General features: G+C 48.6%; 10 protein-coding genes across 10 annotated transcripts; 9 read left to right on the top strand and 1 right to left on the bottom strand.

Moving 5' to 3' along the window:
* Positions 1 to 107: 107 nt before the first annotated feature.
* On the bottom strand, positions 108 to 2194 carry BBBOND_0300530 (ATPase, AAA family domain containing protein, putative; the record flags this gene model as incomplete). Its single annotated transcript, XM_012912880.1, has 2 exons — positions 108 to 2132; positions 2174 to 2194. The coding sequence occupies 2 exons, from the start codon at positions 2192 to 2194 to the stop codon at positions 108 to 110; spliced, it is 2046 nt and encodes a 681-aa protein (XP_012768334.1).
* An 845-nt stretch (positions 2195 to 3039) lies between these two features.
* BBBOND_0300520 (formate/nitrite transporter family protein, putative) lies at positions 3040 to 3876 on the top strand (the record flags this gene model as incomplete). Its single annotated transcript, XM_012912879.1, has 1 exon — positions 3040 to 3876. The coding sequence occupies one exon, from the start codon at positions 3040 to 3042 to the stop codon at positions 3874 to 3876; it is 837 nt and encodes a 278-aa protein (XP_012768333.1).
* Positions 3877 to 4142: 266 nt separating this feature from the next.
* On the top strand, positions 4143 to 9544 carry BBBOND_0300510 (E3 ubiquitin-protein ligase l; the record flags this gene model as incomplete). Its single annotated transcript, XM_012912878.1, has 2 exons — positions 4143 to 9436; positions 9472 to 9544. 2 exons carry the CDS (start codon positions 4143 to 4145, stop codon positions 9542 to 9544), a joined length of 5367 nt encoding a protein of 1788 aa, XP_012768332.1.
* Positions 9545 to 9693: 149 nt separating this feature from the next.
* BBBOND_0300500 (Bax inhibitor-1, putative) lies at positions 9694 to 10565 on the top strand (the record flags this gene model as incomplete). Its single annotated transcript, XM_012912877.1, has 4 exons — positions 9694 to 9954; positions 9996 to 10095; positions 10131 to 10344; positions 10385 to 10565. 4 exons carry the CDS (start codon positions 9694 to 9696, stop codon positions 10563 to 10565), a joined length of 756 nt encoding a protein of 251 aa, XP_012768331.1.
* A 651-nt stretch (positions 10566 to 11216) lies between these two features.
* On the top strand, positions 11217 to 11882 carry BBBOND_0300490 (hypothetical protein, conserved; the record flags this gene model as incomplete). The annotated part of the gene is made up of 1 exon (XM_012912876.1): positions 11217 to 11882. The coding sequence occupies one exon, from the start codon at positions 11217 to 11219 to the stop codon at positions 11880 to 11882; it is 666 nt and encodes a 221-aa protein (XP_012768330.1).
* A 436-nt stretch (positions 11883 to 12318) lies between these two features.
* On the top strand, positions 12319 to 14856 carry BBBOND_0300480 (tRNA pseudouridine synthase D (TruD) domain containing protein, putative; the record flags this gene model as incomplete). Its single annotated transcript, XM_012912875.1, has 1 exon — positions 12319 to 14856. The coding sequence occupies one exon, from the start codon at positions 12319 to 12321 to the stop codon at positions 14854 to 14856; it is 2538 nt and encodes an 845-aa protein (XP_012768329.1).
* Positions 14857 to 15386: 530 nt separating this feature from the next.
* Positions 15387 to 15995, top strand: BBBOND_0300470 (SNARE PROTEIN YKT6, putative; the record flags this gene model as incomplete). The annotated part of the gene is made up of 1 exon (XM_012912874.1): positions 15387 to 15995. One exon carries the CDS (start codon positions 15387 to 15389, stop codon positions 15993 to 15995), a length of 609 nt encoding a protein of 202 aa, XP_012768328.1.
* A 46-nt stretch (positions 15996 to 16041) lies between these two features.
* BBBOND_0300460 (ImpB/MucB/SamB family protein, putative) lies at positions 16042 to 19950 on the top strand (the record flags this gene model as incomplete). The annotated part of the gene is made up of 1 exon (XM_012912873.1): positions 16042 to 19950. The coding sequence occupies one exon, from the start codon at positions 16042 to 16044 to the stop codon at positions 19948 to 19950; it is 3909 nt and encodes a 1302-aa protein (XP_012768327.1).
* A 508-nt stretch (positions 19951 to 20458) lies between these two features.
* BBBOND_0300450 (hypothetical protein) lies at positions 20459 to 20828 on the top strand (the record flags this gene model as incomplete). The annotated part of the gene is made up of 2 exons (XM_012912872.1): positions 20459 to 20525; positions 20578 to 20828. The coding sequence occupies 2 exons, from the start codon at positions 20459 to 20461 to the stop codon at positions 20826 to 20828; spliced, it is 318 nt and encodes a 105-aa protein (XP_012768326.1).
* A 1775-nt stretch (positions 20829 to 22603) lies between these two features.
* Positions 22604 to 23359, top strand: BBBOND_0300440 (hypothetical protein; the record flags this gene model as incomplete). The annotated part of the gene is made up of 1 exon (XM_012912871.1): positions 22604 to 23359. The coding sequence occupies one exon, from the start codon at positions 22604 to 22606 to the stop codon at positions 23357 to 23359; it is 756 nt and encodes a 251-aa protein (XP_012768325.1).
* Between the last annotated feature and the right edge of the window lie 2569 nt (positions 23360 to 25928).

Genomic DNA, 25928 nt, shown 5'->3' with positions numbered 1-25928 from the left:
GTTAGCCCCGCAAAATCGAAACCGGCCCTAGTCATGTAGCCACATAGCACACTACAATATGCAAGCATAACAATAGTTAAGCACTATTATATATCTGAGAAGAAAGTTCAGTGCGAACCATACAGCCTTTGCCACTCTTCGAATGAGAAATCACTGCTGGCCGCATTCGAAGGGCGTACCCGCCGCAGAGCACGGATAAAGTCGTCTATGACTAGACCCCTAAATACGCTAGCGTCCGGAATGTTTTCGATCCCACCGTATGCTTCAACGGTGTCGTCGTAAGAATATTCGGCTGCTTTTGTGCACAAAGCCAGCAGATCGCTGCCGTTCCATCCTTCCGTAGATGCAGCGATCTGGTCCAATTCATCACTACTTAATTCACAATTTCCGTTACAATTCTTGCGTAGAGTGTCATGCAAAAACGCCTTGCGGGTTTCCAAGTCAGGAAGTGGGATCAGAACACGTTTTCCGAATCGTCGAAGCGCCGCATCGTCCAACATCATGGGGCGATTGGTGGCCGCAATGACCACCACTGTTCCATCATTCGTGCCGCAGTGCAAACCATCCATCATTTGCAGCAGCTGGTTCTTCATACGTATAGAGAGGTCGGCCTCGTTCGTGCTGCGTTTGCCAAGCACAGCGTCCACCTCGTCGATGAAAATAATAGAGGGGCTATCAAAATGAGCCACCTTAAAAAGTGCCTTGATGATAGACTCACTTTCACCATGAAATTTGCTAGTTATAGAGCTGGGAGAGACCTCGAAACAATTGGCGCGAGACAAATTTGCGATCCATTTAGCAAGCGTAGTCTTCCCCGTTCCTGGCGGGCCGAAAAGTAGCACACCTTTGGGCGCCCTCAGCAATCCCGTGTGAAGGTCGGGTCGCATAATTGGCTGTACGACCTTGTCCTTGAGCGTTTTCTTAACTTCATTTAGACCTGCAATGTCAGCCTCGCAAATATTGTACAAACTTGCGTCCAACTTCATATTCAACACAACGTTGATGATCTCGGGAGTGAGATCAGCACCTACCAGAGGTACATATCGCTCATCCACAGGCGGTTTCTGCTTGGAACTTTGATTTGTATTCCCAGACGTAACTAAACTGTTCAAATTCGTCTTGGAAGGGTAACTCAGACCGCATGACTGGCGGGGTTTGTCCGAGCCGATATTGAGTGGTGCCTTCTTTTCCTCACAGTCGTTTACTAGTACATCCATACCACTTTTAAAACCCGGATCAGTGTTATTTGTCCTTTTAGTGTTCTTAGCAGCCAACCGCGTACCGTCTGTTGCTGCCTTAGTGGCGCCGGCCTCCCACTGCCGTTTGACAGTGCCACTAGGATTTGGTTCGTCATCCTTAGTGGCACCATGCGATTCAGAGATTTCTTTCTTTGTGTTCAGATATGCAGGCGGGTCTTGTTTCGGTTGGGCCGCTTTAGGGGTTGGCTTGATCTCGGGCCTGGAGATGACTGGAGAAGCCTCTGGTGGCACGGCATTGGCTACTCCGCCTGATACTCGCGATTCCGTAGACTTAGATGTGGGTTGAGATGCCGTGGCAACATTGGTGGATGCATCACGGCTGGCTGGTGCCACTGAAGGTGTGGCTGTTGCAGGAGTTGAGACGGCACCGTTTTGTGCGCCTACGGCGTTACTCGCCGCAACGCGTGTCTGCCTGGCACGCAAACCTGACAGCCTCGCGATATTTCGGACGGCATCTAGTTCCAGCTCTCCCAGTATATATCGCCTGGCGGCATTTTTGAGCGGAATACTCCCCACGAAGGATTTGCCGTCGAAAAAGCTTTTCAGGCATTGTCTCCTACTACCTGTGATCGACGAAGCGCCTGTTAAAACAGCGGAGTCGGATGTGCTGGAGTCGTATATGCTTGTGTAGCGATTCCTCCTATGCTGCACATTAGACAAATCAGGCCGAAGCTCGGCGACGGTGGCATCGAGATTCAGAGCGATCTTTTCCTCGAACTGGAGGAGGAAATCGCTCACGGTGTCGTGTATTGTATCGGCATGATAACTATCAGCATTGCTGTCATTGCGATTGCGCGATTCCTCCAGCAACAAATCCGTGTATCTAGCTGCGTATTCCACTGGAATACGCTCCCTGGCAGCAGCCGCGGCGAGCTGATAGCAATAGATAAAACATTTAGACACACAAAACATACCTTAATTGCAACATTTTCCATCGCTCAATGCAATAATCCAATCTCAAAAGAATACACCCATGTTACAACCTGATGCGACGGACTGTCGACACCGATAGTCGGGTTGAGTAACGCAAATATGTACACATCAACGACTTTGCGAATGCTCGACAATTGTGTTGACTTATCAGGTGAGGAGTGTCTACATATCACCGCGCCACATGATTACAGATTTGGGATGTTTCCATCTCACTAAAGGCGCCCCAAAATATCGCAAAAGACAGCGTAGTACTCTCATAAATGCAACGAATTAGTGTAGTCGGTGGCATGTGTACTGATAATTATCGACGTAGGTGTACGTTAGTCGCCCGTGCTTAGCTCTGTGTACTTACGCACTTCTGGACGCGCTCCTAATTCAGCCACATACGTGCTAACACGAATGTGAACTCATCTGAAATTTATAACGCATTTAGGAACATCTTTGGTCGTCGTAAAAATCGAAGTAAATGAAAAGGATCTCAGCTGGATTCTGAGATTTGCATCCATACACACTGTAGGAGTCATAGATAAAGAAATAAAAAATTTTGTTTTATAGGTTCCCGTATAATAGGCGTTCACTCCGATCGTGGAAATACATATGATTTTGTGGGTCGAAGTTGCCTGAAAATTTGTGCTGCACGACTACGCTATTTCTCACTTGTCGAAAAATCGTATTTTCCGGATCCTGTCAGTATCGAAAAACGGATTTAATTATAATTCGCAGAAGGGCTGTGATATTATTGTCATATGTGTGGACGAAATTCGCTAGTACCACTATAGGTCATTTCCGGACCTCCGCTATTTTGACAACGGCAAGGCGCCCGAAAATTTGGCACATCTTTTCTGAAATGGAGTATGTGTGTCAACTTCGTAAGCCAGCAGACACTCTCGAGGTGGCATTGGCCTCCGGCGAGGCGAAAGTCAAATGTCCCCTGTACATTTTGTTCTTAAAGGCAGTGATGGGTGGCTATTTCGCTGCCCTGGGAGGCCACGCCGCTATGGTTTTGGCGTCTCACTTTTATTTAGAACATCATTACGCTGCCTCTAAACTGGCGTTCGGTCTCATTTTCTCAGGTGCGCTCGTCTGTATCGTCTTCACTGGAACGGACCTGGTGACAAGCAACTGCATGAACTTCGCCCTGTTGGCATACACGATGAGAATAGGTCCGGGTGATTACGCTATTAGAATGGCCACGTCGCTTATCGGCAACTACACAGGAGCCATAACAGGAGCGGCAATGCTGAGCGCCGGCACAGGGTTCTTTATGGAGAATGTAGGGTCTGGTTCGCCATACTTGAAGGCTGTCTACGACTTCAAGCTGTCGCTGCCGTTCTGGCGCGTGATATTCAGTGCTATCGGTTGCAATTGCTATGTATGCATGGCGGTCTGGTGCTCCTACGCCTCTTTGGATTCGTCGGGAGCCATCTTGTCCATGGTATTACTCATCGCAAGCTTCGCCGTTGCAGGATTCGAGCATATCGTTGCCAACTTCTACACGCTTCACGCAGCGCTCATGTCTTGCAAGGAAACTTCGTTCCTCACCGTCTACGGAAGCAACTTAGCTCCCACGCTCATAGGGAACTATATCGCAGGCTCGGTCATTATCGCACTGCCGATCTTCCTCATGTACGGCCGCAAACACGATGAGAACGTCACACAAACATATGAAGACACACCTGTGTGAATTTTTAGTCGTTAAAACGATATGTGTATTGATGTGTTGACGGTACAGTACGTAAAGACGACATACGTCTATTGAGTCCGCTGACAATAAAATGTCCCCTATTTGAAAGCACATATTCACATTTATAAGTGCATTACGTAAGGCCATTTTGGCGGTCGCTAAAACGTGATTCTAACCCTCTCATTCCCCGCACATTGTTGTCTGGCGTGACTACTCCGCTACCGCGATACGGCAGGAATGTGTGTTCTCTAACTCATTTATCAAAGATGACTCGTAAAGGAAAAAAGCAGGAGGAACGCAAAGTGCGGTCGTCGGATTTCGCGATGTACCAGACCGCGAATTCCAGACCAACGGGGTTGCATCACATCTTCGACTCGTTTTACCACGATGCAACGGCATACGGGACTGGCGATCAATCGCGAGATGGGCGCTCTGATGACGCCTCATCTGCCTTTTCACAGTCACAGGCAGAACTTCTCAAGGCGCTGGAGAAGCTCACGAAGAAAGACGGCACCACCAAACTGAAGGCCATTGAACACCTCATTTCGCTGCTTGATGACACCCCAGACTATGTTTTGGAGGGCTTGGTGCCTGATTTCATGCATCTTTTTAAGCGCATCGCAGTCGTAGAGCCTTCAAGGAAAATACGTCTACACCTTGGACAAGCCCTTTCCCGCATTGCCAAAACACTCAAAAAGCGTATGCAGGTGCACATGGATGGGATTGTGACATACTGGTGGATGGCGATGCATGACGATGCACCGGACGTGGCTAGCGCATATATCGAAGCTTTTCACAGCCTCTTTTCGGCACCCGACGCCGAAAGAACTGAACTGGATCGCAAGACGTTCCGCGTGCTCACACATTATATCCAGACAATCGCAAATACCAGCCTAATGCTACTTAGTCGGAATATAGAGGAATATAAACGCGATTGGATGGATACTTTTGGCAAGACTTGCGACAACTCCGCCACTATCTCGGACATGCACAATAGGCTCGTCTGTTCGCTGTTACAAGGTATTGTTAACCTTATGACTCAGCAAAGACTATTTGCCAATGAAGTGGATGGAGATAAGCTCCCCGTTACGGTATTCGTCAACGATGAGCTCGTTAATAGAATTGGTTCGCTGTGCCTCAACGGCACGTTCAGGCAGCGTCTAGCAAGTGCGCGACTACTTGTTGAATTAGTCAAAGTCTTACCGGCCGGTAAGCTGCCAATCGCGAGGAAGCTGTTCGGAATAGGTATGAAACGGGTACACGAGGACGAAGAAGCACACATTTCGTACCAACATGTGCGTCTAATTTGCGCCTGTGCCAGGTACAATAGTGCATGTTGGGAACCATCGATATTGGGAAATTATGCTTCATTTGTTAAACGGGTCCTGGAACAACACACAGGGGACTCCGCAGTGACCGCAGAGCTCTATTCTTTGTGTCCTTGCCTAGTGTCGTATCTGCCGCAGGAGTGGTTGCGGTCGCCATCCGGGGAGCAGGCTGTGCTTGAAGTTATCAAATACGTCCTACATCTCCTGAGTGAGAAGTTGCAAGCGAATTATGAGAAGTCATATGCGTACGATGTCAAAATGTTGAGCCAGGTGGGCAGCAGTATGCTCTATTGCTACTACCGCATACTTATGCTTCTAGAAGGTAATTGCGAAACCATCGCACAACACGCCATTGCTCCCATATTGGAGTTGCCGTATGAAAGCACTTCTCTCGCTAAACATTTACTATCGCAACTTCCGCGCATATTCACCGAGTTCATAGAGGAAGCAGAGGCCATGAAATCGTCCGAGGCTATCGATACCATCCTGACGATGTTAAGAAAAGTAGATGAGAAACAAGTCAATGGTGTTCTAATGACACGTATATTTGACTCCCTGTCGAAGGGTGGGCATAACGACGTAGAAGATGTGGAACCCCGTGACAGCATAAAGTCGTACGTCCGCAATGCACAGAAGGGCCTGAAGTCGCGGATCATGGAAGACGAGTTGCCGTCTGTTCTTATGGAATTTTTGGCCGAACCACAATCTCCGTCGTGCGTGGAGCGTATGGACGAGATGTTGAGTGTTGCTGACAGCATCACTACGCTGTCCAAAGACTCGGGCATTTTAGTGGCTCCGCGCTTCTTTATGGAACGAAAGTACCATGATAGTTGGGAATTCGAGGGCGCGTTTGCTAAACTTTCGCGTGTATTAAAATTGTTCGAACCTTTATTGAATGAACCCGAAAAATATTATCCTGAGGAAACGGATGCGAAAAGCGTATTGCTCGTATCGTTGGTGGCATTGCAAAATACCGACTCTGACGATAAAGCGGTCAATATAGCAAAAAAAGTATACAGCTGTCTAACTGAACTTGGTGATGGCAATTGCTTGGCGGTTTTCCTCAAATTCGTTAACGCGTCACAACGCTTTTCGCATTGCCTATCTCAAACAATGCTCGGGTGGTTAATGCAGCCAGAACACCTTAATGTTGCAACTTGCGAAGCTGTATACAGTGCGGTCGATGTCTCGTCATTGGATGCAGAAGGTTTGCTCAAATATGAGCTGCTCCACACTGTACTGCGGTTCGAAAGGAAAACGGCCGTTAAGGGATACAAACCGAAGGAGCACGGAATGGTCGACGACGTTGTCGCGTTCTACCTAGTGGGGTACTATACAAACTTGTTAGTCAGAATAGATACCCTTCTTAATTTTAGCGTCGCACTTTTGCCGGAATGGCAACAGGGTAAGTCAACCGCCGACAGTGATCGCCTTAAGTCTTTTCTACAACTGCTTCAACGGGGAAAGGACACGTTTAAGTACTCCCATGATACGAGCAGTGAAGTGGTCCTCAACAAAGATCTTGTAAACGCAATGATATCGCTGCAATCTACGCCGTGCAGGTGTACCGTGTCGATCAGTCGTACAATATCTGCTCTGACACAAGCGTCGGTGCTGGTTGATGCAGTTATCCACCATAGGAATGCAGTGCTTTTTGCTCAATTGTGGTATATGAACTGCGAAGCCTACCTTTTCGTGGCCGACGAAACGAGCAAATTGCACAGAGATACTGAGGCGGTTAACGGAACGGCAACGCAATCGGATGACGATACGGCAAAAGGCGATGAAGTTGCCGCGTCAAAGATTCATGGCGATAAAGTGGATCTGCAAAACTTTGCCTCGGTGTTGGTACCAACGTTGGTGAACGACGGTTTCAATTATCCATTGTTCGAAAAGCTGGTTGAGAAAGTTCTCAAAAGTTGCGCCTGTTCGGATACAATAACTACCACTTTGGTTAAATATATATGTTCTAAAACCTGGAAATCAAAGTTCGAATACACAAACAAGATCCAATTGTTCAACAGCTACCTGCATAAGTTAGGTGCCTATGATGAGTCAGTAGTCGCCCTCTTCAAGCAACAATACTGTTCAAACCAATTCGTTGGAGGATTTGTTGCCACTTCGAAACGTATGGGGAACGTGGCAATAACGACGGCAGATGACATATTGTCGGCTGTGGAGTTATGTGGTGAGGACGATATAGTGCTCATGACAAACTATCTGCTCGAGCTGGCTCCACTCTTTGGCAACTCTTTTGTAAATGGAGATGGCAAGTTTGATGTCAAGGAGGGATGTGATGTGTCTTACCTCACGGAAAAAATGGTTTCAGTGCCCCTAGCTGTTTTGGGGAAATTGCGGATATTGAAGCACAAAGATGCTTGTACATCTTTCTGGCTTCATAGCGCTCTCTTGGACCTTTTCCACGCGTGTTCATGTCTGGTAAAGGCGTTGTCACTGGATTCTGCGGCGTTCTTGAAGTTTGTGGAAGGTGGGTGGATTATGAGCGCATTGAGTTTCTGCTGCCGCAACCTGTCAGCACCCTCCCACCTCGTCATAAACTTATTCGCGGAAATTATGCACTTATGCATATCAAATGAAATTGTATCACTTAAAGTACTGCGCGTGGACCGTGGTGCGTACGATTTTTCCCTGTCTAGCTTGAGGGAATATGCGGATGTGATGGAGGCTCTGTCGGCGGAGAACGTGGCGCAAGCTTTGGCAGAGGGACCATTTGGCACAACGGTGGATTCCATTGACCCTCATTACTTTGTATCAATGGTAGTGTACTTTGTGGAGTCCGTTGACTCCCAAAAGACAGTCGTTGGCCATGATGCCGACGACATACAGAGGGCTTTAAAAACCTTGAAGGCGGCGACATACGAATTTGTTAGCTTTTTATCCAAATCGCAATCCTGTTATATATACAGTTTGGCTTTTGTTTCAAGGCTTTGGTGCTGCTCGTTCCTTTTTTCACATATCGCAGAGTACAGCGGCACCTTGTGTAACGTGGACCTTGAACACAACAGCGTTTATTTATTGCTACCCGGCAAATTCGCCGCTGTGGAAACATCACCGGATGTTCACAATGCAGTTAATCAAGAGGGAGTGCCAATAGACATATCGCAGCTGCTGTTGAATGCACTGCAGGATCCAGAAGAAAATGGCCACCCCGGAGACGCCGAAGAACCCTCAACCGATAACCCTGAGGAAGTTCCTGTAGGCCCAACACGTGAGGAAATCGCATACTTCGGCCGTAAGGCGATTTCTTTTTACTTCAATGTGCTTTTCGGGCCACACATCACGGGAGCCCTGTTCAAAACGTATGACGTGTTCGGTGATTCATGCCACCATCAGGACCTTGAACTATGCCTAACTTCCTGGCTTAGTGCGTTCATGTTGTTGCAGCATCTGGTGGAATCTAACCAACTGACATTAAAGAACGCCATCCTTAAGGTACTGACGGCCAACCCGTCGGAAGCAGGGGGTGCCATGTACGAAAGCATCAAGGCACAGGTCAGTAACGCCGTCGCCGACGAGGGCAAAGAATACGTCAGTGCGTGGTGGTTATCAGACGCGCCTGCCATTCCTGAGCACGCCGATGAATCGGCATTGCACGTTCTGTTGAACGTGCTCATTTTATGTCTGGAGAACCTGTACCTAAAGGAGGAACGATACCGACACCTCGTCAAAACACTCTATTATAAGGTGTCAAAGGTCTTCCCTGAGGAGGTTAACCACGTATGGAACCAATGCAAAAGTGTATATGTGAAGAAACAGATCAAGAAGTTCACGAAAACCGAGATCACGCAGCGCCTTATCGCCGATGAATTGCGGGCTCTAAAGGCGTGCAAGTCTAGTGCTCTGCACATCACACACGACGCCGACTATCGCAATTTGTACGCCTCGCTAGACACGAAGGCTGAGGTGTCTATAAAGCTGACTGTAAAGATTCCGAAGGCATTCCCACTGGAACCGTTGTCGTTCACCTCCACGGAGGATGCGGCTACGTTCAAAAACAAACATCTGAGGTGGTTGATGATGGCACAGAGTGCCGCAAACAGGGGAGGTATATCCCAAGGATTGCTGCTGTGGAGCGACAACATCACAAAGTTCTTCGACGGAATAGAGGAGTGTCCAATTTGCTACTCCATAGTGCACCTACAGTTCAACAGCATCCCCGGCAAGACATGCAAGGTCTGCAAGCACAAGTTCCACACCGAATGTCTCTACAAGTGGGTTAACTGTGTGCGAGTTTCATTCGATGCAGGTGGTTCCGCAACGCGCAGAAGGCCAAGTGCCCCCTGTGCCAGTCTACGTCTTCGTTCACGAGCTACAACTAAGCGCGTAGAATGGCGTATAGAAAATTGTTTGCTGCTGCACGTAGAGTTGTATGGTCGTTGGACACCGCAGAACGCTGGGGTGGTGTGTGTCACTGGTTTTCGCCTGCGCGCGCGTCCGTACCGGGAGGTCATTTTATATTACGCTAAAGATGTTCGACAACCAGTTTTTTCAGCGAAGCAGCCTGTGGCAGGCGTCTACTTTGCTAGACTTCACGCCTCTGTCGAAGGCTCAAAGGGAACACCTGACTAAGGTGTACGCTACTCTGGCCTTATGCACCGTTATTACGTTCGCCGGTGCCATCGTGCCGTTGAGGTACTTGAACCACCACAGTGTACTGATAGGTCTGGCCTACATATGCCTGGCGCTTTACGTCGTGTTCAGCGGCCCCCGCGTCGGTGGCCAACAGCAGGTAAGAATTTGCAGCACCGCAGCCACGTCACTCATGTGCAGCCTATCAGTGTTAAAAGATGCCTGGCCTTGTCTGGAATGGCGTTCGCCCAAGGGCTTCTGTTGCGCGAGCTGGTCATATTCGTGCTCTACCTTAACCCAGGTATGCTCGTAGTGCAGCTTGTCCAATTTCCGCAGAAATTCTGACCACGTCACTGTTCGCCACGATCGCCATTTTTGCTTGCTTTTCAATTGCTTCGCTGTGCATGTCGTCTAGACTCGCACTCTACCTCGGTGGGCTGGCAACGTCTGTATCGTTCTACATCGTGCTGGTGCGACTGACCAACATATTCATCCGCTCTAAATTCGTGGATGACGTCAGCGACATTGTCATGCTACTGTCCTTTTGCGGGTGGGTTGTGGCAGCTACTGTCTGGTTACGGTGGTCGTAGGTTCATCATACTCGACACGCAAATTACTCTCCGCGCCTTCGACCACGGCTCGCGCGATTATGTCCTTCACGCCGTCATGCTCTATTGCGACATATTGAATGTCTTCTTAAAGATCACTAAAATCCTGTGCAAGAAGGAGGAGAAGAAAAAGGAGAAGTCCGAGTCACGTTCCACCCTCTAAAACCAAGGCGGCGCCTTTGTATTCCGTAACGGAACCTTCGTCATAATTGCGGCGAAGAACAACCGCTTCAAATGCCAAGTGGATATCATTTTGTAACAAGTGTGAACTAAAGTGTTCTATATGTACATGCTGTGCTCTTCTCTTTTGTTTAGTGTGGCGGGACCACTAAATTACGTCCTATATTGATTGTATACCTTTGAATGGCCCCGCTATATGTGTATTGCGCGGGTGTGGTCGGCAGCTAGCCGCCGCCACCCTGGTGAGTTGTTCGTCACGGCAGATCAGCCACCGGTCCATCCCGGTGTTACCGCCTGAACCGCTGTTCAATCCCACATGTGTGGTCACGATGCATCAGTGTGTAACATTTTCCGAATTGTTGTGCGCGCGTATGGTGCAATCGAGCGATACCGAAGGCGGTTGCGAGGATTCCATGTGCAGAGGAACACGAAGAACACAGCAGCAACCCCAGTCTGCTTCCAGGAATCCACTGAGTTTGGGGTGGTCAATTGATCAAATTATCGCACAATGAAAATCTTTGGTTAATGTCTAACGGCCATATCCAGCATACGGTCCTGCTACAGACTCGGGTGCGCCGACCGCCCTGAAAAACAGATGACATAGAAACCCGTCGCAGCGCATCGTCACTAAGCGATGCTATCGAGCTATACGATACCAATTTTAGCCGCCATCACCCGCGTATCCCCCGCTAGCTGTAGCTTGCCTATGCGAAAGCCAGCCAAGCCGAACAAAGACAAAGACAGGAAGAAGGCACAGCAAACTGTAGGAATTACGCGATACGTCCCTTATATACCACCTTCACTCGTAAGTGATACTGTGGGCGCATTAAAGGATCGTGAATCATTGGCAGCGGTTTTGGATCTGGTCTGCAGCCCCGTGGCCCCGGCCGAAAGTAGTGAGGACAGAGCGCTATTCCAGCGAGTCGCAGAGGCATACAGGACGTACCAGGAAGCACAGAACGAGCGTTATCTAGAACGTGAACTGCAAATACGGGGCAACGTACTAGAGGCCATCCACAACCTGCCAGAACACCTGTACGACGAGGCTGTGCGCTCAGAGAGCGAACACATGCCCGAAACGCTCACGTTCCAGCACGCATTTCGTGTACAGCTGGTGGAAAGCGAACTGTCGGACTTCGAAATTGAGAAGTTGGACGCGTACAGGCTTCTCATGTACCTGAGGTTCCCCTACCTCGACGTCAAAGCGAAACAGCCAGGACTCTTCTGGCTTGAAGAAAAGAAAGCCATATCACGCCAGAAGCAGGCATCGTTGCTTGCCCGCAAGAAGAAGGTTAGGTGAGGTGGAGGTTTTACCGCCTTTACGTGGATAGCCCGTATATGCGCAACCCGAAAACTATCGCACCGGAGCTAAAGTTCATTCGCAAACCTTGGGTTGCCGTCGGAATTTAGAACGCAGTTACCAATTGTATTTGCCCATAGCTACCCTAAGCATCTGAGCGACGTGTATGATACCACATGTCTTGTTGGTTCTGCTTCTCTTGGGCTTGTGCGGTTGCTACCGATATCGCTCTCTAAGTACATGCCGCTCGTATAACGGGTTTTCTGCTGATTCATATTCCATAGAATTGCGCAAAAATAGTGTTGGACTGGCACGGCTGCATAAAACGCGTTTATATAGCACCAATAACGACCAGGGCGCATCAGGAAATCCCCAGCAAAATATTGCAACACCCATCTCTCATGGCGCGGCAATAATCGGCCCCGAAGCTAACAAAATGGATAACATGGGTGATCTGGATGGGGCGTCTTTGCCTCTTTTGGGCAAAAGCAGGCTCTTAGGGATGGGCACCACCATGGTGGAACTAATGATGCCAAACGTTTACACGGAACGAATCGAGGGTTTCATCAAATACATACCCGAAGATTTCGTGGTCAATGAAATAGACCTGAATGGTCGCATCGTTGTTGCCAGGCGCACAGCGCATACAGAGGTCGCAAAAATGGCACTGGAGCATGAACGCAACCGCACCTCAGGGGAAATGTTTCTGAAACTGCGTAGAGCTGGCAACGTCATGGGCACCGTGAAGTATCCGTCCAACATATTTACCGAGGACGACGGCAGGTGCATCGATGCGCTTCTGGATGAACTGGTACTGCGTATGAGCGATGACCAATCAACAAGTATTTCGATTAAAAACCCACCGTTCTGCCTACTGGCTTTACAGGAAAATGAAAATGCTAAGGAATTACGTACACTTGCGCACACATTCATAAGGGAGAATCTGCCATTTTTGGACTCTGAAGCTCGCCCTTTGAACAAGGCAGGCAACGAAAAAAACCTTATCAGCGTTGGCAACAGCTTGAGTGATGAATCAGCGGACGGCTCTAGACTTGTTATCAAAGTGTTCCCACGACCCGATTGTATTAGGTTTATACAGCGGGCCAGGGTGGAGGCGGCAGATACCGCGCAGGAAGTTCTAAAGGACATGCCAACATCGGGGATGCCAACGTTGAAGGGTGTTGTGAAACACTTAGACCTCACCGAATATGACAAGATCCCTGAAGATTATAAGGAGAGGCAGAAGATAAAACAGTACTTACACTTCAACATCCAGAAACGAGATCGCAGCACGCACGAGATCACCCACATGCTGTGCCGGACAATGCGCAGATCATCGTATGACATTTTCACAGCCGGTAATAAAGACAGGCGGGCAATTACGACGCAGCGCTTCTGCATGAGACGCGCCAAAATCGAAGATTTCGTGGCGGCGATGGCCCATCCCAAGTGGCTGGATACCGTCGTAGTGGCGGATTTCCGCTACAGCGATGAGCGCTTAAGGCTAGGTGACCTTCGAGGCAATTCCTTCTGGGTGACGATACGTGGTGTATCTGACGTCCAGCAGGCCCTGCTTAATCTTGAGTCGTTGCGTTTCAATGGGTTTCTCAACTACTTCGGCTTGCAGAGGTTCGGCAGCATGACCGTTGGAACCCACATGGTCGGCGCGGCCATGTTGAGGCGCGATTACGAAGATGTAGCGAGGCTCATAATCAACAACGAACCGGCTATGGAGAGGTATCTAAGTAGGAGGGCTGAACGAACTGCCGCCGGTGAGGGAGCGCATACAGAAGAGGAGTCCTCGGAGAACCCTGTTGCAGAACCCGGGTCTGAAGAACGGAACAATGATTCGGAATCGCTGCAGATGTCCTCAACGCACGGGAAACACGCGGGGAAGAGGCGCAGAAGTCGGAACTTCAAAACAACCGCTGCGGATGGTGAACATGGTGGAAATAAACACGCGATGCGTTATAGCGCCGACCGTGTAGATGGTGTTCAGGCTGAGGGTGTGGAATGCAATGAAGAATTTGAGGCAGATCGCCTCGTTTCAGATGAAATGCCGGTTCAGTCTTCCGAAATGGGGAACACCCATGAGGCAGATGCGTTGATGAAGCCAACGTCACATCACTCCTTCATCGAGCGAGAACTAATGAATGGCATGGAGCGCAACAGGCCAATAGAAGACGTGTTGAAACGCATCCCGGCAAACGTGCTGAGCATATATGTTCATGCGGCGCAGAGCCTGGTATTTAACCACGTGCTAACAGAACGCCTAAAGAAATACGGGACGAAACCAGTGCCCGGTGATTTCGTGATCAAGTCATCTCAACTTCCGTTGACAACCAGCGTAGAGGGCGAGAGCTCTGAAACGGCAACTGAAAAGTCTGATTCGCCGGGTGCATCCTTCGGCGATGTGCAACTTCAGACCTATGTTGTGTGTCAAAACGACACAGACAAGTGGTCGCTATACGACGTTGTTTTACCACTCCCAGGTGACAACGTGGACTACCCGGAGTTCTTAAGGCCGGTTTATCAACGTGTTGTGAGTGAACAATTTGGGATATCGCTCGACATGTTTGCTACCGTTATTGGCAACCTGCCGCCGCAATTCAAAGGCAGAGAACGCTGCTTAGTTGGGGTTGGTGGCGGTTACAGGCATATAGTGGCCCGGGCGCACGGATTGCAGTACCACGTGGTGCCAGAGCAGTCCCCGAACGGCGGCGCGCTCAAGCAGAACCTGTCGCCTTACGTATGCCTCCGAAACCAACTCAAGCAATCTGTGGCGGCTCAACATGCCATGCAGAACCATGACATCAACTTCAACGGAGATTCACATGCGGACTACACGAACCAAAAGCTCGCAACACGCAGCACCTTGGTGGTGAGCTGCGCGCTACCCAAATCGTGCTACCTGACGTGTGCTCTACGCGAAGTGCTTTCTGACGAGTCCTTGGAGCGCCAATACATCGGTTGAAGGCCAAGGTATTAGCCTGCTAAGTGCTCGGCAAAATTATTGCTGGGTGCCTTGTCATAGCTAAGGAGAGATTTGTGTGCCTCATGCCGTATACCGCGGTGGGCATACTTTAACACGTGACTAGAAGTATCCGGCGCTTCAGTGACTGTCTAGATCGCATACATTATGCAGCCTGATTCAAGGCGGCGCGCCGTTGCCGATGCAACGTAGCGAGTACTTCAACGCAAAAAAGCAAAACGCCATTTCATAAAACACATACGAAATTATATTCCACTTTTCCATTGTAGCTTGGAAGACAGCATCGAAGTTGGTTGCAACCACTGTAACGGGTGCCAAGTGGTCGTCCGCGCATATGGTGACATCTTGCGCTTCCGTCACGTAACACATGCGCGCTGTAATGACCAAGCCTCATACTTCTGTGTAACCTGGGCCAAAGGCAACCCAGATGTGTGCACATTTCACACTCAAGTCAAACGACGCTCCGACCTTCCAGTACTGCCTCGCGGTGACGCGCAAATCGCCGTTTTAACATGGTCGAAGCCAAGGTCATCTACATCGCCATTCTGCGTTGCAACGACCCCCCGACGTTCCTTCTACAGCACTTCAAGCTTTCGGACCTGCAGTTCCTTGCCCGTGGCTCGGCTAAAAGCATAGCCGTTTTCGCGGCTCGGGAAATCGCCGGTCGGATAAGCGCAGGGGAGAACGTGATAGTTCATGAAGATAAATTCGACATATTAGCCCATCGCTGGGAGTCGAATGTCTGCGCCGTATGCGTCTGCGGCCGCGGATACCCGGAGCGTGTGGCCTTCTCTCTCCTGCAGCTGGTGTTCTGCGAGTTCATCGCTCAATATCCCGATGCAGGCGAGCAATACAACACCGACGTGAAGCTCAACGTACCGCAAATCAAGGTTTTATTCGACCAATACCGGGATCCGAAGGCTGTTGACGCCTACACCAACGTTGCCGACAAGTTGCAGAACACCATAAGCGTCGTACACAAGACACTGGCCGACATGCTTCAGAACGAGGAAACCCTGGAGGCGCTCGTCAACCAAAGCAAGGACCTCTCCACGCGTACGAAAAACGTTTTTGCCAAAAGTCGCAAACTGAAACGGCGGTCGTGTTGCGCATTTATGTAACCACAAGTGGCATCGGAGCGCCATCCTTGATTATTGCAACTGCAGGATGGCGCTCCCGGTAAAATTCGGTGGAGGCGGGTCGTTCTCGTCCTATATGGAAAGGCGACGACGCGGTGTAGCAGCTCACTACCAGCGCAAGTATGCAGGCGAAGTCAACGCCGATGAACAGATATTGCCTGCAATCGACGCTGTGCCGTGTCAACATGTGGGCGAGGAGTGTCAATGTTATTCGGCTGGGCACGAAGGACGCCAACTGTCGGAAGGGCAAGTTGACTGTAGTGTCGTGAACAACGATGAGGTTATCGGTTGTGATAGTCGGGATCCCGGGCATTCTCCCGCTGGTAACAACACAAGAGAAGGCGTATCTAGAAACACCGGTGCATACACTAGGCAAATAAACGATTCCCCAGATTGTGCCTTATCACCCCTGTTCAAGGGCTGTCATTTTTACATAGATGGTGTAGTGCATCCCTACATCCGGTTGGGGGAGAACGAAAACGCTGCAACTTCGGCTGTACATGCCCATGAGAAATTGATTGAACTGATAGTTCAGCGCGGTGGACATGTTGAAATACACCTTTCGGACTACGTAACGCACTACGTAGTGGAGCGCGTGGCTTTAGGGTGCAGCAAGTGGTGGAACATGAGAGAGCGTGGAGGCGAGTACGGCCACTACGCAATTGTTACGCCGGCATATGTGTTTGAGTGCCACATTCAGGATACGAGACTTCCCGAGCGCGAATTCCTCCCGGCGTCGCTCCGGTCTAAGAGTGACACCATAACATTGACGCAAAGATGGCGGTCAGAAGAGCTAAAGGACACGCCTAATCAATGCGCCGATGGATTCAACGATGATGAACGGCCAATGCAGGGTGATGAGTGCGGAGAGCATCCTGTGGGACAAAAAACATCCGTTGAAAACACTAAGGCCAAATGCGATACCGATAGTGACACCGAGGTGCCTAGAGACGAGCAACCAAGTAAATACACTGATTGGGATCAATATGATGGGCCTATACCTGTCGACACTCGGAATGGCGGAAATTACGTGAACGCAACGTTGGCGAATGAGGAGAACGGTGAGAAAAGCATCATAAGCGGAGTGGATCCAAACAATTCAATAGATACGTCTGCAATAAAACGCCCCGACACGATGTCTGTAGACGATATTTCGCACAGATCACCTGCTGCAGACAAAGATGTCGACACGTGCGTTGATGTCAAACGGCCGGCCAGTGAAACCGTGCCTACATCGCCCATTGTTGAAAAGGATGACGACGCGTTGGGAAATGATACTGACTGTTTGATGAACTCCGACGAAAAGGGGGCAGGAAATGGCATTGCCGTAGACGAATACTACAAAAGGTCACGGTTGCATTTGTTGGGTACTTGGAAGACAAACGTGGAAAAAGAATTCGCCTTCGAACCGTTCACTGAGCTGAAGGAAGGAATGCTGACGAACGGCAGATATCTCCATATTGATATGGATGCTTTTTTTGTGTCAGTCGCACTCAGAAGCAGGCCTCACCTCAAGAATTTGCCGCTAGCCATTAGTCATGGCACCGGCCGAAACAGCGCTAGCGAAATATCAACGTGTAACTACGAGGCAAGGTCTTTTGGTGTGCGCAAAGGGATGTGGGTCAGAGACGCCATCAAGCGTTGCCCACTGTTGAAGTTTGTGCCGTACGACTTCGATGCAATAACGGACACGGCCTTGAAGATTCTGAGGATAGTAGCTGGGTTAACGAAAAGGGTCTACTCCGCCAGCTGCGACGAATTATACGTGGAGTGTTTTATGGGTGATAGCGCCACTGATATCGCAAACTACATCAATTTCGCTCACAACATTGCGCAGATGATTGAGAGGGAGACGGGGTGCCCGCTCAGTGTCGGCATCGGCGCGAACATGATGCTTTCGAAACTGGCTTCACAAAGGTGCAAATCACTTAAACATGGAGGGAACGAATCCACGCCTGGATGCTACAGGCAGGGGAGTGTTTGTGCGGTTGTAGATGTGGACGCTTTCATGGAATCGGTGCCACTGCGTGAGCTCCCGGGTGTGGGCTACCGTGCTATGGCTTTGTTGCAATCGTGCGGATATGTATCATGCAGCGATGTGCACGACAGAGAGGAACTTAAAGGGCTGCTAGGTGACAAGTTGGGCAACACCGTATATCAATTCTGCCGGGGGCTGGACTACCGCAACATCAACACCGCAGAAAAACGGTCGCATATCGTCAAAAACAAAACCATATCGGCTGCAATCAACTATGGCGTGCGCGTCACAGAAATGGAGCAGGTGCACGAGTACATGCGCCAACTGATCAGCCAAACCTGGGAACGTGTTGAAATCGCGTCCGAAAACCTTCGGGGGCAAGAAGCCGACAGCGGTATAGCGGGTATAGCTCAGGCGCAAATTACGCTAAAGCTGCGTGTGAGGAGTCCAGAAGCCAGCGTTGAACCGGCAAAGTACATGGGTTGTGGATTGTGTGACGAGTACACTGCATCCGTGGCTGGTGACCTGTTGTCTCAAAAGAGTGTCCTAGCGAGTCTAAAGGCATGTTGGAAGAAGATCACGGCGAAACAAAGTATTCTACTGGAAGATTTGAGGGGGATAGCACTATCCATATGTCGTATCAAAAGGGGGTCTGCCGTGGAAAATAATACCATTGATCGATTCCTGGTGACCGTAACGTCGTCACCTTCGTCCGTTGGCAATTATCCAGTTTACCGAGATACTCCATCGCGCATGAACACTCCTCAAAGAAGCATGTCGGACTTGTGTACATCTGATTCGCTGAATGACAGCAATAGTGAATACAAGGAATCCATACTGAGATTCATGCAAGTGTCGCCACGCCCCATGCGAACGCCCGTTAAGAGGAAGCGATCTAGGTGCAGATATGTTAGACAACTAACAATCCATGACGTCTTATCCGGGTCCACTCTGTCTGACTCGAAGTGCGAAAGTTGGTCGTGTCACAGTGTGTCCACAGGCCGTGATTATACCATCACAGCGGACGATAGAACCAAATTTGTGAAACGGCCGCGTCGTAATTCATTCGTCGAAATGATACCAATAATGCCAAGTCTATCCAGCGTCTGGGTATGCGATGCCAGTATCAGGATCATCGAACAACGGTTGAGAGCCATATGGCGTGCGTGGCCCATTTATAACGGTGTTGTGAATTTCTATCGTGAGATATTTGCCAACTATGCGACAATTTTGGGCGAAGGCGCCGATGTGGCCGAAACATCAAATGCCGATACAACCAACACCAGTGAAACGATCCCTCCCACCACAAACAATGACGTGGTTTGCATCAACGAGGGAGAAGGCATTTCATTTGATGGCGCAAACGAGTCCATCGGTAGGTCAAAAGAGCCCTGCCGTGAAAAAGGTGAGAATGAGCCACAAGAGAATGAATGCGATCATACACCGCATAACAACGCCGAGGCGGATTCGTGCGATCTAGCCAATAGTGGTCACATAGATGGGGAGGAACCCGCATTGGATGAACGTTCTGATGACCGGTGCGTTATCACGCCCTTTCAATTACGACGTGTATGCGTAAGATGTCGTGCCAAGTTTTTCAAAAGCTTCGACATTGGAATGCTCTGTGACGTTGATTGCAACGCAGATATCTGTTGTCTTCCGCGACTCAAGTCGCTAAAGCGGTGTAAATCTGAGGCAGATTACACGGCTCAGGCGATCACCATGGTGATCTGCACTCTTGTCTACGCTACACTGCTTAGGGCTGTCGTGCAACTGTCTCGTAAGGGACACTTCGACGTCTTGCAGGTGTTCATACGCATTTCTTTGCGTGAAGCCGTTAATGTCACTGCCTCATTTGTACGTGAGCTTAATCGCCCCCTCCAGACGCAATTTTTCGCGGAGGCGCAGTCACACCTGTTGAAAGCACACAATCTTAGCATGAACTCAATAATCATGTAATCGTAATGAAGTATCTATATGACGTTGTGTGTGATCATTGTCTTCATCGACAAAGACAGGGGCTATGAAAGCGCCGGAAAATGTATGCGCACATGGGGCTTTCGAAAGGTTGGGAGCTCAGGGTTGTCTCAACATGTTTATGTATTTCAGCTAATTGTTTGTCTTAACATTGTTCCTCTGCCGATTGTACTGCCCGTGTTTACGTGTGAGATAAAAGTCTGTTCGTATTTTCCAGACGCTTATTCCCTGCCCTCTAAGTGGAAATACTGCACGCAACATCGCCAGTGCCTGATGTCTATAATATCCATACCATGGCGGATTATTAAAAGAATTTTTCGTTCCTCGAACTGATATTATGTTCAAAAAGCCAAATATAAGGATGGTTCCTCTTACTGATAACCGTCTGATATTTATCTGCGGTCCTCGACATCTGGTTTTAAGCGATGTTTTGCAGCGTCACATTTACCATTATAGGGATTACCAAGAAGATACGCTTCCGTGGCATACGATGCCATTAACTGGAGAAATATTCAAGATAGGGCATGTATTAAGCGAATTTTACCAAAACAGATGGCGTATACACATGCCGTTTCAAGGCTGCTAAAGAAGCGGCTTTCTACTGCCCAGCACCGTACGTCCTGGAGCCACCCAATTGCTTCGACCAAGTTTACGTTGAAGATGAAGTGAAGAACTTGAGTGACATCAGCCAGTCTTTGGTAGCATCACATTCCAATCACTTTGTAACCGTGCGTCTATATAGTTCACTTGCAGGACCATACGAGACCCTGCGCCAGACCCCGCCGTTGGAGTGCCGATGTGTCACCATCAAGGGCATCGTGCTGTCTACCATCCAGATCGAGAACTACTACTCCAAGTAATGAGTATATAAAACTCGGTAACTCGTTTGGCAATTAGCCACTTAAATTGTCATAGTCCATGTTGGTCGATCTGCTGATTTGTGTCTTCAGTGAGAGCATAGTTCTTGCTTAGATTTTGTTAGTTGTCGGTGCGGAGTTGGCATCGTATTTTTGTGTTGTGATATATGTCTGTAGTCTTGTGTTAGCGATACCATGTCATGCCAGTAATGGGATTTGACGCTACATCTCACAAGAAAAATAGTGTATGTCCGGCACACTCTGGGAAGGTGCAACGTGTTGTTTTGGTGATCTCATCATAACTTAGAAATCAGACTATGCAACAAATACTCAACACAAGGTTTAATCGGGCAATGATCATTGTCCCTCAGTAACTTCACCAGTTAAATCAACCAACTACCGTGTGAGCACTTGGCCACCCTACATGGTTGGCAACAATATGACAGGAAAGCACTTCATTTGCTCACTGCGTGTTCACATCACTTCACATCATAACTATTCAGAAGGCTGAAGTGACTTATATTGGTAATTACTAAACCACAGTTACCCGTGCCCGCACTACGCAGCAGCAGCCTACGGCTTGCTGGGATGGATGAAAGGAAATTACAGAGCGATTCAGAATGGGGTGTTAAGTGTGAGGAACGTGATACAGCTGTGACAAACACGGCTAATGTCAGAGGGGTAGGAAACGTTCTCGACACCCCTTGCCTCAATGAGGACTCCGACAGCAGCAAGGTAGGGATGTAAAAAGCTGCGTCAGATTAAGTCGTTTAATGTTAACATATTAACACAATGGCGATGAATGCACATAGCAGCAACTATTTGTGTGGATAGAGATGGTGCTTCAGCCGGATAGATTTTGGTGCTTCAGTGTGAATGGCAGAACGCCTATACCAGCCAGGAGATGCATAGCCTCAACAAGGTACGCAGGTCTGTCGAATCCATCCGATTCCACGAAAAAGTAACAGTGACAATAAGTTATGTTGCACCACTCTAGGCGTAAATCCGGTACCTCCAATACGGTTGACCAGCGATATATGGGACAAGCTAAGCAACACAAGGTAGCAAAATCGGAAACAGTTATGGTGGACCCATCAATGCGATTGTATTGGCAATTGCCTGCATTCCAATGGAATGCTGCGTCGTAACACTGAACGTGTCACTGAATTTTCTCAGTGCACTGTGATGCTGAGTTGGTGATCTTGGTCAGTGTCTCAGAAGTGCCTCTCCAGATACAGCAATACTCTACAGGTAGCCTTAATCATCGGGTGACTATAGGATATGCGGAGGAGTGTCTGTGGGTACGATGGAGTGTGGTGCCGGATTATTGTCCTCTGTGATGACCGCTACTACATGGCGTACATGTTGCAGAACTCGACTCACAACCCATTATGATTCTTCAACGTAGTGCTTTGATGCAGCAATACAAAGCGATATATGGTCAGTATGTATCATTTCTGTCTGAAAATTGCGTACGAAAATAACATGCGTTGAGGATACTGCATGCCTGGTTAATGTTCTAGATCGAGCTACGATGACAGCATGGTTGCCATCGCACCCTAATTTCACAGCCATTTGGCGTAACAGTAGCTTGTTATATTTAAAACAAATGCGTCTATATTAGAAAGTCACACCGCTGTTGTGCTCACACGCCTTTAAGGCACAGTTGAATTGAAGGTCGCCCCGTTGAATACGCAGCTGATCGCAACTTGGTCTGTGAATTAACCACAGACTACATACGTGTTTATAATCAGTAGACTTCAACGCATAATTACAAAATGGTACACCATTCGTTGACTGAGGTCCCTCGTAGCTTCAAAGAGGCTGTTGACTGGTTGATGGCCCTGAGGGACATTGATGGCGAAAAGAGCTTGAGGGCTATTGGCGATGCAGTTTACAAGTTTCTCGCAAACAAACCTGTCGGCAAAATGGAGGTGCCAGCTCTCGAAGAAGTTAAACGTATTTCTCAGCAGTTCCTGGAGGAGCCGGAGCTTAAGGAAAACTCATATGTAAAAGAACTTCTAAACCGATACAAGACACCAATGAATAAGACTGACAACATGTGGTGGAAGAGTTTTAGGGCGTTCAACGGAAGTAATTATAGTAACTTCATAAAGACAGGCGGTCTCAATGCCGAAAAAATCGCCAGGAACGTGGATCATGTGACGTACGGTTGTGCATTTCTCTTGGATAATATAAAAAGACATGACCAGTACAAGTCTGCTTACACTCCAGAAGCTACATGGGAGACATCATGCACAAAAGATCCGGAAGCTTGTGCGGTGATCTTAGTGGGAATTGCTCCTATGTTATACGTAGGCTTAAATGCTCTGTGGGATGCGATGAATGGAGTGATTTGGCACTCGAATGATAATACCAGGGAGCGATTGGTAGATGTATTGAAAGCCTTAGGTTACGTAGAGCCGGAATGCCAAATTAGGAATACGCCATATGTCTTCAGGGGATTGCGACACGTGGATAGAGATATGCTTGAAAAATTATACGATCTCTCTGGATTCTGGGCTTTCTATTAAGCAGTCATGACTTGTAAAATGGACAAGCAATTCGAAGTTACAGATTCTAACTCCGTATCCTGACTGAGACGAGATCATAAGCATTGTCGCGAAGCAAGTAATTTATTGAATGTAGTCATCGTTAATAGGATTGATACACTGACCATCCACAATAGGGTTTGCATGAGGTAAAGTCAAACAAATCGTGACGTCTGCTGAAGCTTATTAAGGATGAAATTTGGCTGTTTGGTTACCAGCGTCACAAGCTTCAACGTCCGCATACCCTACAGATGTGTTTTTATGTGGAGTTTATAAGTGAAAGTATACACTGCCATGCCTTTTCAGGCGTGTGAGCGATCATCACTGCCTTGGCGTACCTTGGTAGAATAGCAGTTGCAGAGATGCTTAATGTCTGTCGACTGCAACGCGTATTAACTATTTTACCTGCTACAACTTAATATACACTCTAATCTTAGCAACGTTACCGACCTTATACCCTACTACTTCTTCCCCTAAGATGGAAACTAATACGTGGTGTTTTTAGGCGTGGTTTGTGAATTTATGGACGTTGTGAGTCACGTGTGCGCTGAATCACGCAAAGCGGCGCTTTACATTTGTGCATATAGTTCATGGAAGTGATGCGTACTACTTTAGGCAACGGACCGACGTGGAACTCGCAACCAGTATGAGCGTGAGGCGGCACCCCCGCGAAATCGAAAACCGACCCTAGGCACGTAGCCAAATAGCACACTATAAAATGAGAGAACACAATAATAATACCTGTGAAAGTAAGGATTTGTCAGCTTGCTCACTACCATGGCAATACAACGACGATATAGCAAATGTGACAGCTAATATCACGCAATGTATACACTTATAGAGTACAGGACTCAGCTGACGATGGCACTGTCACATCGTAATGCCGCTATCAGGCAAATGACAGTAATATGACTAGCGAAGCTACCGATATGGTATTAAAATGCAATGATTAAAAGTTGGAAACAACGAACACATTGCGATAATTAATGCAGAGGTTCAGAACCAGTACTTCAAGCGGTCAATGCTTTGTGGGGGAAAGAACCGCAACTTCGAGTGGCCATGCTGGTGGTTTGAGGCACTGAAAGACTCGTGTCTGTAGTGCTACTAGCTGTGGATTGAGCGGTTGTTATCTGTGTTTTTCCGGTGGTCGCAGTGAGGTCGGTTTTTGGGGGCATTACTGTTCGGTGCTTGAGGTATGCGTTTCATCCTTATTCAGGACTTGTTGGTTAATGGACTCCAGGAAGGATGTCTAAATCTGCTAGATCTTGTTGCGCAACGTGCTCTAACGGCCAATGCCAGTGTTGTTTCTTGTGTGGTTTGAAATGTTCAAGTTGCAACACAGGTAGTGCGCAATGCCACTGTAAAGTATGTGAGAAATGTAGATGGAAAATTGTATGCTTTGCCATCTGCGCCATTGCAATCTTCTTAATCATCGTCATTGTCTGTTACTACTTAGGGGGTCTAGAAATGACGTACAAAAAACTGGCCAACATATCTCTAGAATACCCAAGTAACATCTACAGTGGACTCTCACGACTCAATTATTCCACGTAGTCATGCCACAATCGTTATAAGCGTATTAGCGGCCTTTACCTTCAATTTCATAATTTAGCTTTACGCAACGCTTTAGTTATATATCACTGGCGCTCATTTAGCTGTTAAGCACCGCCGTGCTGCGCCTCCACTGGTTCCGCATCCTCTCACACCTGAGATTATTCTCTTCCCACAGCACCATCGAGCAGTCACTACTTGACGCCGTGTGCGTGGGAAGTTGCATCAAATTATCGCAGATGCAACCGCAACCATACGTCCATTTGTGACAGCAATAGCTTCTTTTACGTTACTCATCACCTTGATGATACCACTGCCTAGATCACCCAGCACGCAGAACGGCAGCTCACAGCTCAGCGTACCGCCTAGAGCATCGAGTAATATGAGATCTGATGTATTATGTACGTTGAGATGCGCCCTGCCCGTGACACGGATTTGCACACCCCACACTGTGACAACGCAACGTGGACATCGGCGGTTGGTCACTAAACTAGGCAGCTGAAGGCTGCCAAGCTACGTGAAAGTACGTCGTATTCCACCTGAATGCTCGGAAAATCAGCTATCAAGCATGTTGGTTGGCAACGGGTGGAGCCGTTCACATCTGACGTGTTGGCCAGTGGACGGCATGGTTATGTGACATTGATGAGCAACGGTGGAGATGAGAGACATGTTAATCGCGCACTTAGAGCGCTTACGAGCGCACTGGCGCACCGAGGGCGTCTCCCTCTAAGGTAGTGATAAGCTGACGTGGTCCAATATGGGCGTAGTCGGGACTGCGCACCACATATCAGTTAATCTGCATGCCACCACACAGATACCATCCACATGCGTTCACCTCACTTATAATCACGTATCGCCTGGCGGCAGGTGGCGGGACCTACGATGATACGCAGGGCGGCGTTTGCATATTTTGTAATATAACACTTGTAGGGGACGACTTGACGAGGTAGCATCGCGGGAGCGGGACTGTGGAACTGTCCTCTGCCGTGTGCTGCGGTCT

Source organism: Babesia bigemina, assembly GCF_000981445.1.
Source record: "Babesia bigemina genome assembly Bbig001, chromosome : III".
NCBI lineage: Eukaryota > Apicomplexa > Aconoidasida > Piroplasmida > Babesiidae > Babesia > Babesia bigemina.
The sequence above is the reverse complement of the archived record's forward strand: the minus strand, read 5'-3'. Positions and strand labels throughout refer to the sequence as shown.